Source organism: Gracilinanus agilis, chromosome 1 (genome assembly GCF_016433145.1).
Source record: "Gracilinanus agilis isolate LMUSP501 chromosome 1, AgileGrace, whole genome shotgun sequence".
In the NCBI taxonomy this organism is placed as follows: Eukaryota; Metazoa; Chordata; class Mammalia; order Didelphimorphia; family Didelphidae; genus Gracilinanus; species Gracilinanus agilis.
The window spans coordinates 736,751,862-736,766,995 of NC_058130.1; the positions used below are offsets into that span (position 1 = coordinate 736,751,862).

Below are 15,134 nucleotides of genomic sequence, written 5' to 3' on the forward strand. Positions count from 1 at the left end.
CTGTGTGGAGAAGGGGAAGGGGAGTAGCCCAGCCCTGTGTCCCTCTGGCTTTCTAGTAATGAACTCTAGTGAACTCTGTGCCTGGGCAACAGTATGTGTGCCCACAGAGAGGGCTCTGAGTGCCCCCTCTGGTACACATACCATAGGTTCACCACCATGGATCTATAAGGTCCCTTCTACCTCTGAGTCCATAGGACCCTATAAAACATCCCCAGAGACTTGCCCTGGAAGGTGCACCCCTTTACCTCCTTACCTCCACCCATGACTGACCTCCAAACATATCCCTGCATTTTGCCATTTCCTATATGATGCTCCTCTCTGCCTGAGGTTTCCCTCGATCTAGGTGTGGGATTTTGGTCTCATTGGCAGTAGGTGGTTTTTCTTTTTTCTTTTTCTAGTTCCAGGTTTTGGCTAGTTACAAGAATGACACAGGGTGTTCAGGCAAGCATGGAGGGTGTTCTCATCATTAGAGGAAATAATTGTTTTGATGATAACCCAGATCTGTTCGAGTCTTTAAAAAAAACCCTTACCTTTTGTCTTAGAATCAATACTGTATATTGGTTCCAAGACAGAAGAGCAGTAAGGGCTAGGCAATGGGGGTTAAGTGACTTGTCCAAGGTCATGCAGCTACAAAGTGTTGGAGGTCACATTTGAACCCAGGACCTCCCATCTCTGGCCACTGAGCCACATAGCTCCCCCACTGTTTAAGTCTTAAAGGATGGTCATTTGGGGGCAAGAGAGTAATCAGAGGCTCTGCTTCCAGTAGGATCTCCAAATCTTCAGGAACCTCATTGTTAAATTTGTCTTTGAGTTGTAAAAGATAATCTAATTAAGCAACTTAAGTTTATATTCACTTTTTTATGTTTCTATATAACTATATTTTTTTTCTCATGTAATCGTATTTGGTAATCAGTATTTTAGTGATAAGTACTAAGGAATAATCCCAATTATTTTTTTATTATTTATTTATTTATTTATTTTTAAACCTTGTACTTCGGTGTATTGTCTCATAGGTGGAAGATTGGTAAGGGTGGGCAATGGGGGTCAAGTGACTTGCCCAGGGTCACACAGCTGGGAAGTGGCTGAGGCCGGGTTTGAACCTAGGACCTCCTGTCTCTAGGCCTGACTCTCACTCCACTGAGCTACCCAGCTGCCCTCAGTCCCAATTATTAATTGACTGAATAATTGTGAATGTGAATCAATAATCATATTGAGAGTAAAATCCTCTGAAATGTCTTGGTAAAATATCCTTGCATATGCATACAGCATCCTTGAATGTATCCAGACATTATACCTCAAATGGCTCCAAAGCTACAAGAGTGGCTTTGACTTTTACCATTTATGGAATGGATGTTCCTTTCTATTCTATTACCTCATAGAATAGAAACAAGAAAGACCAGATCTTCTCTGGTTGCCCCTTCTAAGAGGAAATATCCATATGACCGCTCCCTTTTTAAATGGGGTGGGAGAGTCTGAGTAATCTGATTCTATATCTATCAGTTGACACAGGAGTTCTGGGTCTTTGGTCGAGCTGGGACATGCCTGTACCCTGACATTTTGTAATTTACAACTTTTTACAAATGTCAGTTTGGCTCAGATGATTGCTTTCCAGTATTTATTTTTCATTTATTTAGGGCCAAACTATCTAAAACTAATCTCCCTAAATTGATTTCTTTTTCTGATTTTCCAGAGTGGTCCATAACAACAGATAATAGAATGAGAATAGTTATACTGAGGGTAGTTTGGATTCAATTTAGTAAAGAACTTCCCAACTCCCAGCAAACAGTACTACTGTCCAGTAGGAGATTGGGTTGTAACACTCCATCTCTGTAGGTATTCAAGTAGAAGCCTGATGACCTCGTTATAGGACTTGTAGAGGACATCCAGTTCAAACTGGGCTCTCTGAAGTCCCTTCTAGTTCTGACATTCTAAGATTCTGAATCCAAGAAAATTATGAAAAATGAAAACAGTGAAAAAGATTATGAATGAGATAGGGAGAGTGATAAGGGTGACCTCAGAAGTAGGAATGAGCTGATAATGAGGCAAAGGGCTTGGAGACAGTGAATCCTAGTTGCTTAAGTTTTATTATTTCCATCTCTGGACTTGGTACCCTTGGATCTGCAAGGAGAGAATCTAGTCAGCTTAGTCTAGTCCCAGGCCTTATAGCCTGAGTCCATTTTCATTAATTTAAAGAGCTGATGGCTATCTCTTGACTTCCAAGGAGATCTGAAGTGGCCGCTATGAGCTCATCTGGGGGGTCCCTCATGTCCTTAGCAGCATCTGTACAGCAGGAACATAGCGGAGAAGGCCTAGAGAATCTCTATCCTCTCTCCAGCATCACTTTTACTAAGACCTTGTGAATGATCAGAACAGTGCTTAACAGCCAGAATAATGGGAACAATATTTAGTAGTCTAGGGAGATTATTAAGCTCAAGAAGATTGTTAAGCCCATCCTAACACCCCATGTAGAGATTCCAAGCTTCCTTTCTTCTCTGAGGTTTAACAGAGGTGGGGATGGGCTGATAGATAGGGAGAAACAGAATGAAAGTTTTTTGGTCCAGAACCAGAATCTACACCAAATAAGGACCTGAGATGATTCCCATAATGATCTTATCCTTAGAAGACCCATCCTCCAAGTTTCATCCATCAATTGGGCAATCTGATAGCCTTAGTCTGGATCAGTCTATGTTGCTAGAATAGGAATATTGGTCAGAAGGTCAGGACACTCAAATCCAGAGGATGTTGTAGGAATTGGTATCTTCATTGGTCTGGAGCCTCCTGTTCTTCTGCTTCTCCATCTTCTCTAACTGCTCATCACTTGTGTCTTGTTCCTCCACGTCACTCCTCAAATCACTCTTCTACAGAAAATCAGAGGCCAAGAAAGGAAGTGGATCAGAAAGTGAGGAAGAGGGATGGACAGATGGAAATAACCAATCAGAGGTATAAGAAAAAGATAAATAGAGAAAGACAGTAAAAGAAAAAGGAGAAAGGAGGAACAAAATGATTACGAAAAGAAAGGAAAAAGACATGGAGATAAGGAGAGAAGAAAGAGTTGGCAGAAGAGAGACAGGGAGTTGAAAGACGAAGAAAAAAGACATGGAAAGAGTAGAAAGACAGATGGAAACAGAGACTAGTTAGAGATATGAAAAGAAAAGAAGTGGAAAGAGAAAGGAAGAAAGATAAGGATTCTAGTTGAGACCCTCTTTCCCCTCAGCCAGGACAGTCTAGTTACCCATTAGCAGTAGAATGTCAGGCCTGAGTCTTCATTTCCCCTATTCTTGAATGTTCCCCTTTTCACATATACAAGGGCCTCTGGGATTGAATTTACTGTTTACTTGCCCTTGAGATGCTTAAGTAGCCACTGAGACAACAGGAAGCTTACCAAGTATAAAAGGATCAGAGGCCAAGACTAAGGCCATCTTTGTACATACCTTATTATATATAATCCTTAAATAGCTTATATGGAGAATAAAGTAGGACCAGAAGACATGGAGTCCCTGTAGGATGGTCAGAAGGAATAAGGAAAAAATATATCCAAAGTAGAGATTCCACGTGAAATAATAGAAGGAAACATAGATGATTCTGCAGGAAAGAAAGGAAATTAGGTTACATTGGGGACCTTTTAGACAACACTTAGTCACTAGCAACATGAGCCTCCAGGGATGGGGGAAGAGCATCAAGCCTGACCAGCTCCCTTTCTCAACTTTTCTATACATGGAAGGTTTCAACAGCTCACTTTTTGAAGGGCAACAGAAGACTCTTATAACAGGAGAAATTTGGGCTCTAGGTTTCCCAGGGTTCACAATCACTATCTCCAACCCTCTCCATCTTCTGGGAAGAGGCTTACTTGGTTGGGAAGAGGATGAGCCGGGTGACAATGAACATCACAGCAAAGATGGCAAAGACTATTTCACATGCATGTTTCCAGTGTGCATAAAGGAGCATCTTACTGGCCTGGAAAGGGTGGAAAATTTTAGAATCACATATTCTCAGAGTTAAGAGAGGTGTCAGAAGATATAAGTACAATACTTATTTGATCAGGAATCTTCTTTACAACTGACAAATTGTCATCCAGACAGATTTGAAGATCTCCAATAATTGGGATGCCACTATTTTTTTTTCTACCCTTACCTTATGTCTTGGAGTCAATACACAGTATTGTGTGGTAAGGGTAGGCAATGGGGGTCAAGTGACTTGCCCAGGGTCACACAGCTAGGAAGTGTCTGAGGTCAGATTTGAACCCAGGATCTCTCATCTCTGGGCCTGACTCTCAATCCACTGAGCCACCCAGCTGCCCCCAAATGCCACTATTTTTAAAGAGACTATTCATTCTACTTTCATAGAGCTCTGATGTTAAGGAACGTTTTCCTTGGGTCCAGCCTAAAACATATCTTTTGCTTTTCTTTACTTCCTTCACTCCGTATTGTCCCTAGTTCCACCCCTTAGGACAAATCAAGTGATTCATCCATCATTACTTAATAAGTGCCTACTATGGGTCAGGCACCAACTGGTTACTGTGAATAAAGACAAAACTGAAAACAGATCATTACCTCAATGTAACTTGAAAGTCTAGTTTGGGGAGATAATAGGTACCTATATACCTAAATAAGATATAGATACAAGATATTTGGGTAAGATAACGCTACTTTTGGTATTACAGAAAGACCTCCTATATAAGGTATCACTAAGGAGTGCTGGAAGAAAGTAGGGAGTCTGAAAGATGTAGGCAACCTAGGTAGCAAGACAAGACAAGGTGAGATAAGGTAAATGGAATAATTACTAGGTTAAGCAAATTGATAAGTGGCTTTGTGGGTGACACAAATTGATGAAACCAACTTAGATTGGTACAAGACTCTAGGGGAAGTGACTGTGATTGTGTAGTTGTTGAGACAAAGAAAAGGAATTTGAAGTAGTTAAGTTACTAAGTTATTAGAAAGTGTTCGTTGTTTGACTCAGAAATACCACTGATAGGACTACTCCACAGAGATCAAATAAAGAAAATAAGAATGTATATGTATAAAAGGATTTCTAGTAGCTCCTTTTGTGGCAGCAAATAACTAGAAACTGAAAGGTGCCCATCAATTGGGGAATTGCTGAAGAAATCATGGCATATGAATTAATAGAATATTATTATGCTATTTTCTTTTCCAATTCATTTTACAAATAAGGAAACTGAGGCAAACAGGGTTAAGTGCCGTGTCCAGGGTCACACACACACACACACACACACACACACACACACACACACACGAACTTATTGGCAAAAATGAGATGTTAAAGGTTCAAATTACCCTCTGACTTGGTTTTATGAAATTAATGACTGCACTATGCCTTTGAAAAGTTATATCTTATTCAAAAACCACCAAAAAACCCAACATTAAGATATAAAAAGGGGCTGGTAATTTTGTACACTAAGAAGGTATATTTTCTTGTAAGGAAATATGGGACCCCAAAGAAGAAAGCAGGATGATGATCAGTTTTTGGGTAGAAATTTAAAAAGAGGGAGAGGTGGCTCGATGGATAGAGAGTCAGGCCTGGAGATGGGAAGTCCTTGACTCAAATCTGCCCTCAAACACTTCCTGACTATGTGACCCTGGGCAAGACACTTAACTCCAAATGCCTAACTCTTATCACTCTCTGCCTTAAGTGATATTTAGTGCTAATTCAAAGACAGAAGGTAAGGAAGGGTTTTAAAAAAAAAAAAAGGAGGGAGAAACAGAAGTAATTTTATTATTGGAGTACTCTCAGTGATTCCCAAAGTGGGCGCTACCACCCCTTGGTGGGTGCTGCAGCGATCCTGGGGAGCGGTGATGGCCATAGGTGCATTTATCTTTCTTATTGCTATTAAAATTAAAAAAAATTAATTTCCAGGGGGCTAAGTAATATTTTCCTGGAAAGGGGGCGGTAGGTCAAAAAAGTTTGGGAACCACTGCTCTACAGATTACTTGGACAGAAATAAATGAGAATTTTGGGAAACAAATCCCAAGCCTGGCCCAGAGGTATGGTATAGTAGTGTTAGGGGGACTTCAATTCACCAGACATTTTCTGGGGTTCTCTCTACCAAAAGCAGAGCACTTAATATTTCCTTAGAGATAATTACATCCTTTAAAGTACAGAAGAACTGACAAAGGGGAATTCTGCCCTAGATCTGATTGATTCTTGTTACCAGAGAAGAACTGGATGATATCAGAAATGATAGGAACCTTGAAAGGAAAAAAAGCACTCCATCCTACAGTTTATGAAGAAGAAGAAAACAAGACATAGTCTGACATGAATTCTAACTTTGGGAAAAGCTTATTTCAGTGGATTCAAAAGAAAGATAGCTTCCAACAGATGAAAATGCTTTGAGGAAGTTTGCCCAAGAGAAGAAAGAAATGCTTAGGAACTTAATTCTAATGAGACAAAAAGAAATCAGTTGTTGAGGAAAGATGGATTTTTATCTGAAGAGAATGATGCAGAATGGAATTCGGATTTTAATTTATTTATTTTTAAATTTTTATTATAGTTTTCTTTTTCAGATTACATGTAGATGCAATTTTCAATAATTAAATATTTATTATATATAAATATATAGTTAATATATATATATATAAAAATGTATAAATATAAATAATTAAATAATTTCTAACATCTTGCAATCCATGTTCTCTCCTTCCCTTCTTGACCTCTCCCTTCCCCAGATGGCAGATATGATATGTTATACATGTTCTATCATGCAATACACATTTCCATGTTTATCATATTTTGAAAGAAGACATATATTGCATATGCAAGAAAAATTCATGAAGGAAATAAAGTGAAAATGTATGCTTCAATATGCATTCATATTCTATTAGTCTCTTCTATGCTTATGGATAGTCTTTTTCCTCATGAGTCTTGGAGTTTTCTTGGTTACTTGATTGCTAATAATAAAGTCATTCACAGTTGATTGTCATATATTATTGCTATTTCTACATACAACATTTTTCTGGTTCTGCTCACTTCACTTTGCATCACTTCATATAAATCTTCTCAAGGTTTTTTTTAATGATCATCCAGTTTGCCATTTCTTCTGGTACAACAGTATTCCATTATAATCATATACTATAGCTTGTTTAATCATTCCCAACTGATGGACATCCCTTCAGTTAGCAGTTATTTGCTACTACCAAAAGAACTACTACAAATATCTTTGTACAAGTAAGTCCTGATCTCTTTGGGATAACAGACCTAATAGTGGTATTGTTAGATCAAAGGGTATGCATGGTTTTATGGTTCTTTGGGCATGGTTCCAGTTCTCCAGAAGGAATTCAGACTTTAAAAAGAAATATGCAGAAGATGGAAGTAAAACTAGTTAACAAAAAATGAATATAAAAGTGTGTAAAAATAGCTATACGAAAGCTAAAGAATGAATGAACTAAGCCTGTCAAGGAAAACCAAGTATAACAAAAAGGGATCCTTTATGTTGGGAGTAAAAAACAAGAGAATGAAAGAAGGGCTGGGACTTTTGTTTGAGATGAGCAGGTCAATCACTGGCAACAGATAGAAAATAGAACTGCTTGATTTTTTTTCCATTTCTTTTCTCTGCAAAAATGAATGACCCTTTTACCAAAAATAACAGAACAAAATTGACAGGGAGAACAAAAATGACAAGGAGATGATAACCAAGATATATATTGGACTAGTAAGGGTCCTCTCGATGAATACAAATTTCCCTGGCTCAGAAATGGTTAGCTGTTGTCCTTTGTACTCAAAGAGGACCAAAATGACAGCAATATATTGGAGTAAATGTACCATATATCCCATTCTTGCTGATCAGACCTATATGAGTTCAGAAAGGCTCTACCATAGGTTGGGTGTAATTAGATTGTATGAACATTTGGGATGAAGCTGTCTCTAAATTTGTGCATCTAACCTTTTTTTTTTTATTTTTAAATTTCTTTTAGGTATTGCAATTCTGCTTTGTTTGCACAGAGCCTTCTTTGATTTGGGCATGTTGTGCAGGACAGTCTTGTGTCAGGATCTCCTATGTCTCACAATGAGACAAAGTTCATTAGAGAGATCTTGAGAAGATACTTGTATCACTTATGACCTCTTTTTGAGCACTTGTCTTGTGTGAGTTCTCTGTAAAATAGTATTTTAGGCAAATGTACATTTGATATTTTAACAATGTGGCCAGATCATAAGAGTTGTGCTTTCTGCAATAAAGTCTGAATGCTTGGCAGTTCAGCTTGAGAAAGGACCTCAATGTTTGGCATCTTATCTTGCCAGATGATCTTCAGAATCTTCCTAAGGCAATTCAAATGGAAGAGATTCATTTTCCTGGCATGGTTCTGATACACTGTCCAGGTATGACAGTAATACAACAATGAGGTTAGCACAATGGCTCGGTAGACCTTGAATTGATATCTCATCTCTCTCCTGCTTTCCTTCGAAGCTTCTCAAACACTGAGCTAGCTCTGGCAATGTTTACACCAACCTCATCATCTATGTAGACATTCCTAGAAAGTATATTGCTAAGGTGAGTGAACTTATCCATAGCATCCACAATTTCTCCATTTGCTGTAAGTAGTGGTCCCATGTGTGGATGGTGTGTTGCTAGCTGATGAAGAATCTGTTTCTTGGTGTTATATCAGGCCAAAATTAGCATGAAAGGCAGAAAATCAATTCATATTCTGTTGCATCTTAGTCTCAGAGGCTGTACTGAGTGCACAATCATCTGTGAACAGAAAGTCACATATCAAATGTTCCTCAATTTTAGTCTTGGCTTGTAGCCTTTTCAAGTGAAATAATTTACCATCAGTGTGGAAGCTGATCTTGATGCCATCTCATCCTCATTGAAAGCATAGACAACATCATTGAAAACATCATACTAAAAAACATGGGATCAAGTACACTCCTGTTTTACTCCTTTGGTGACCAGGAAAACTTGAGAACATTGGTAATTATCCAGAACCCATGCAAACATGCTACCATGGAGCTGTTGTACAATATTGATGAAGTTCTCTAGGCAACCAAATTGCCAAAATCTTCCACAAACCTTCATGATTGACAGTGTTAAGGGCCTTGGTCAGATCAATGAACATTGTGTATAGATTTCTGTTCTCCTCTTGGCATTTCTCCTGGAGTTGACCATATCAATTGTTCCTATGCCCTTTCTGAAGCCACACTTGCCTTCAAGTAAGTAGCCATTGTGAAAGGGAATTCCTTATTCTCTTTGTCTATTTTGATTTAATCAACCAAAAACTTAAACACTCTTACTTAACACTAAGTAAAGGAGTTCACAAATCACTTACTTGGAGAGCTCCACTCTTTTAACTCAATCAGTCAGAAACTTGTGAATCCTTTGATAAGAGTTTATACCCTCAAAGGATGAGAGGTGGATCTCACAGACACTGCCCCAATGGGCAGTGCTAGGCAATTTGGAAGCTGTGATTGGCCCCTCTGAAGTGGAGGAAGAGACAGGCAGTGATGTGGAAAAAGGACTATAAAAAGTCCTGAATTTCCTGTCCAAGGGGTCTTTAGCTTGAGTCTTTGGCTTGAATCTTCAGCTTGGAACTTCGGCTAGTGACTTGCCTCTTGGAGGTGGCTTTGGACTTGGACCTCAGCTTTGACTTGGGACCTTGGCTCTTAGACTGCTTCTTGGACTGCTCCTGGATCTTCTCCTTTGGACTTCGTCTTCAGTGAATGAGTAGTTGGCTTCTGGAGAGATGAGTTCCGGAGAGGCCTCCTTCTCCTTGAGGAGGCTGAGTTGGTGAAACCTTTGTATAAGACATCACCAGCCCTCTGGCTGAGGGTTAATGAGCCCTGCTGGGGCTGAGCTGGACACCAGAGCAATATTTAGTGTGATAGGCTAGACATTTTCTATACCTTCTTCATTGAAAGCATTGACAACATCACTGAAAACATCATACTAAAAAACATGGGATCAAGTACACTCCTGTTTTACTCCTTTGGTGACCAGGAAAACTTGAGAACTACATTTCTCTACTTTCACTCTTTTTGCCTCTTTGTAAATAAAAGCTACTAAAAGTCACTTAACTTGAGCTATAATAATTTTTAATCAGCAACCACAATATTAATTTAGAATTCTCATATTTTAGTCAAACCCCTAAATTTAATCCTGTCATATTCAGACTCTGGGAGCTAAGAGTCTCACCTTGATTGCCAAGTGAAGACAGTTGGAGTTGGGAATGTTCCCAGAGGCCGTGAGGACAAGAAGAAAGGCAGTTGGCCAGAGGGTATAAATACCCTGGCAGCCTCCTGACAGGGACCCTTTTGGCTTTAGCTTTGGCTTTGGCTTGGCTTTTGATTTAAGAGCCCTGCCTGAAATCCTTGCTTTAAACTTTAATCTAATCTTGGACATTGATTGACCTGTGGGTCTGACTGTGGATCCCCTGTTTCTTTCTGAATTCCCTCTAGATATTTAGGTATCCCGGGCCCGGCAGGGGCAAACCGGAAGGGGGCTGGAGAAGAAGCAGAGGGTGGTAAGGGTGGTATTTCCTGAAGGCTGTAGGACTGGCACAACAACTAGCAGTATGAAACTGAGAGAGAGAGATCAATATCTGTGTCAACCAAACAGATTGCTTACTCTGGTTTGGCTATGGCCAGGCTGAGCCAGAGGAGATGAAGAACAGAAGCTCCAGCATTACAGAACATCCTGCAGTCCTGAGGGATTATTGTCTTAGCTGTAGTGATAAGGTCTCCTATTCCCCAATCCATTCCTGATCATTCCTTTCTCTTATCAACATCATAGATAAAATCATTAAGTACCTTCCTTGAGTAGTTATTCCATCACCACTCTGGAGAGGGAGAAACGCAGTCAGATGAATGTTATCCAAGGCTAATAGAGCCCAATACTAATAATCAATCAACCCCAGGTGGGATCTGAAAGGGTTACCCATCCCCTGACCTTTAGGGATCCTGCCTGGGCACTGTTATAAAGAAGGGCAGTTATTATAACATCCAGCTGAATGGTAGGACACAGGTGTCCCTGTATCAGCCATCAGGGGAATCCAAACCACAGCTTCCTCAAATTAATAACAACTATAATAACTAGCCTAGTAATATTAGTAGCAATAGAGATACCTTCTAATTTTTATAACAATCCCTACACCATCTTCTAGGTGAAGATGTCACTTAGAAGGTCTCTAGCAAGAATCTTGCCTGCAGTGACTGAGAGACACCCCCTGTTATTATCACAGGACAATCTATTTCCTTTCCCTTTTTAGAGGTAAACAATGGAGGTATCCTTGTCTCTAGGAGGATAACCTCTTCTTGCCATATAATAGAAGATTTTAGTTAGCTTTTATACAGTACTGTGGACCCCACCGGGCCTTGTAAATCTCTGCTGGAATGGAATCAGCACCAGGTGCTTTGCCACAGGAATTAGGAATCAAATACCATTCAAAACCTCTTCTTCAGCTGAAATTCAGCTAGAGAGGGATTGACTTCAACTTGAGGTATATTGTCAGTGGTTTCATCATTTATTGATAATAGTCTGTTGGGAACAACATGGAAGTGTTTACCCATCTCTCCAGGATCATGACTTTATTATTAATCAATGTGGCTTTATCAGTGCTAAGTAGCTGACATACACCACAGATCTTTTGTCCATAAATAGCTTTCAGGGCATAGATGTGCTTTGGGTTTTTACTATCACCATAGAACTAAATTTCATGGGTCTTATTACTGAGCCAAGAATCCTGCATCTCTCTAAGGTTTGTTTGCACTTTACTTTAGATGGAGTTAATGCTACCTTATTAGAGATGGATGAAACTATCATGCTGGTAGACCCTATGAAATGGTAATGGTAAATCCTCATTTTTCATTTAGTAGCTTCTGAATTTCCCCATAATTTTTATCAAACAAATCCTGATGTTTATGAGTATTCTGGCCCAGATGAGTAAATGTGGTGTTATACACCAAATCTCTGAAAATTGCCCCCTCCTTTTCTACTCCACTGTTGTCAACAGTGTATTGGCTCAGCTTTTCTTTCAAGTTAGCAACAAACTATTCAGTCCCTGAGAATATCCCTAATCTGTTGACATTAAGTCTTCTGGTAGTCTTCTTGCATTCTGGCAACTGCTTTTGTTGAATGTGAATGTTTAGCTTGAATAGGATAAGCCTTTGATTAGTCCAGCACTCTGAGCCACACATTGCCTTCATCATTTTCATATTATCTCATCTTCTAATGGCATAATCTATTAAACACCAACATTTGCTTTAAGAGTATATCCACAAAGTTTTATTGTGTTTAAGTAAATGAAAGACAATGTTGGTGATAAGAAGGGTCATGAGTTTCACAAGTCTTCTGTAGTGATTGTGGCTTTTGCAGTTTCTGACTCCATTTTGTCCCAAACTCTCCCTGCCATATCTGATAGTCTGTGCCTATTCTGGCATTAAAGTCATCAAGAATTACAACATTGCCTTCTTTTGGCACACTATTGATGAGGGTCTTCAGGTCTTCATAGAATTCTTCTTTGGCTTCATCAGGGTTGTCATGGTGGGAGCATACACTTTTCTGCGAATAGTGATCACATTGTCTTGAGCCTGTCATTTACTCCTTTGGAGAGGCATACAAGCTTGTTGACTAGATTAGAATTGATTGCAAAACCTATGCTAGCTTCTCAGTGCTCTCATTATGTTGACCACTTCAGAAAACTGTGCAACCAGCTCTGACTTTGGTAAGCTAGCCTTTAGTTGCCAGCCTTGTTTCACTCAGGGCAATGTGATACCTGCTGAATTCACTTGCAATAAGACCTATTTGTCTTTTCACTCTACTAGGGTTCATGTTTTCCATAAGAGTGCACACATTCCATGTGCCCCTGGTGAGTGGAATCTTTTCAAGAATTTTTTTTAAACCTTTGCCTTCCATTTTGGAATTAATACTATGTATTGGTTCCAAGGCAGAAGAGCAATAAGGGCTAGGCAATGGAGGTTAAATGACTTGCCCAAGGTCACACAGATAGGAAGTGTCTGAGGCCAGATTTGAGCCTAGGATCTCCGTCTCCAGGCCTGGCTCTCAATCCACTGGGCTACCCAGTTGCCCCAATGAGCTTTTGTACATTTAAATGTTTTGATCACAAGGTAGGATCTCCACCTGCCATGGTAAGCAGGCCAGGGTTAGGTGAAACAGAAAATTTCAAGCAGACAATTTTTAGGGCACCTTTTTTAGCCCCTTCCTTGCTCCAGGAAGTGAGCAATGTGGTCCTTAAAAAAAGTTTCTCAGATGCTCAAGGGGCTGCCAAATCCCACTGCTGCTTCCAGTGAGAAGATGAGCCTCACTTTCTCTTACTGAGACATTAAAGTCCAGTGGAACAAAAATCAAAATGATTGGTGATGGCTTAGGATGTAGTGGATAATCTTGGCTTCTTTAATGTCTAGCCAAACTCTAAGCACTCCATATTGCCTGCTTCCACTGTCTATAAGTAGTTTGGAAAAAAATTGTTCTCATCCACCTATTTCACTGAGGGAAAGTATTCACATGCTGGAGTAGGCATCCCCTTAATTCACTAATTGGTTTAAGACTTATTGGTTACCCTTAACCTGGTTTAGCTGGCTGGCTGAAGTAGATTTACTGGGTGTGCCTGCTGAGCATGGTACAAGTTATTGGAGCCACAGGTGAGACCTGGGTGACAACAAAAGAAGGAAGAAGCTAGTCTTTTTAAAATAAATACCCCTTGAAAACCCCATGCCCCTTACCACCAGCACTATGTTGTTCAGTGCTGAAAAATCTGGCATATGTGATTTCTGGTCACTGAAATGATATATGAAAGTTCATGGAAAATAGAATATATATCATATAAGACCAGAGAAAGGAAGGCTCTCCTCTTTTTCAACAGAGGGAAGAAACAGAGGCTCATAAGCTTGAATCATATTCCTGGGAAACTTTTAGAAAGGATTGTTACCAAGATGGTTCATGGTAAATTGATGATTACAAAGAGCTGGCATATCTTCATCAAGGACAAGTCATGCCAGTCTAAGATTACTAACCAGGTGGATAAGGGAAATTGTAGTTTTTAAAATTAATATCCAATCCTCCAAGTATTATATTTAATAAGATTTATTAAATTTAACTCAAAGGAAAAGGGAAAATAAGAAAAGCAAGAATCTGAAGGGAGTTCACTCAAGCCACTCACTTGGAAGAGAGAGCCAGGGAGGAGCTTCCAGAACTATATAAACAGTAACATAAAGATGCACGTAAAAGGAAAGAAAGAATTTTGGGACAGGGAAAGAATTCTGGGAGATGGAGTCAAAGGGTTCAAGATTCTAATTAATATAGAAATACTATGGATGGTTTATTGAAATGTTATTAATTTTAAAATAAAGTATCCTATTCTTTTGGATAAGATGGGAGGAAGATTAAATGACAATATAATCAGATGGATTTAAAACCAATTCGATGACCATAATCAAAGAGTAGTTGCTAATAGTTTAGGGTCAATATGATAGAAGGTCTCCTATGGCATATCTCAGGAATCTACACTTCACCTTGTGGTGTTTAATATATTTCTCATGGGCAAGGAGGTTATGCTCATCAAATCTGAAGATGACAAAGCTAGGAGGCATAGCTAATACACTGGATGACAGAGTCAGGTTCAAAGAGATCCTGATAGACTAGGGCATTGGACTGTATCTAATAAGATAAAATTCCATAGGCAAGGATAAATATAAAGCCTTGCATTTGGGTACAAAAAATCAACTTCATAAGGGTAAGGTGAGATGTGAGAAGACATGGAGCTCTTCTCTAAGGTGGAAGACAGTGGTTGTTCTAAAAAGAGTATAGAGATTTTAGTGGACTGAAAGTTTGACATGAACCAGCAGTATGATGTGGCAACCAAAAATCTAAAGTGATCTTGACCTCCATTAGGAGGGGCCTACTCTCCAGGAACATGGAGGTAGTAGTTCCAATGTACTCTGGCTTTGTTAAACCTCAACTAGAATATTGTGTTCAGTTCTGAGGACAGTGTGGAGAAGAAAGCAACCAGGACAGTGAGGGGCATTGAATTCATGAGATATGAAAATTGTTTGAAGACACTGGGAATTTTTAGACTGTGGTAAAGAAGACTCATGGGCAACTTGATAGTTCTATTTAGGTATTTGAAGGGCTGTCATGTGGAGGATAAATTAGACTTGTTCTGGTTGTTCCTAGA

The 15,134-nt window shown here is 39.4% G+C and overlaps 1 protein-coding gene across 1 annotated transcript in view; it reads right to left on the bottom strand.

Moving 5' to 3' along the window:
- Positions 1-2,726: 2,726 nt before the first annotated feature.
- The window catches only part of LOC123256812 (ceramide synthase 4-like), a 35,063-nt gene continuing 22,655 nt past the window's right edge, over positions 2,727-15,134 (bottom strand). Inside the window, exons 8-10 of the mRNA XM_044685372.1 lie at positions 3,848-3,954; positions 3,432-3,582; positions 2,727-2,858 (exon numbers count right to left, since the gene is read on the bottom strand). Of these exons, the coding sequence (XP_044541307.1) occupies positions 2,727-2,858; positions 3,432-3,582; positions 3,848-3,954 (390 nt within the window). The remainder of the gene's footprint in view (positions 2,859-3,431; positions 3,583-3,847; positions 3,955-15,134) is intronic.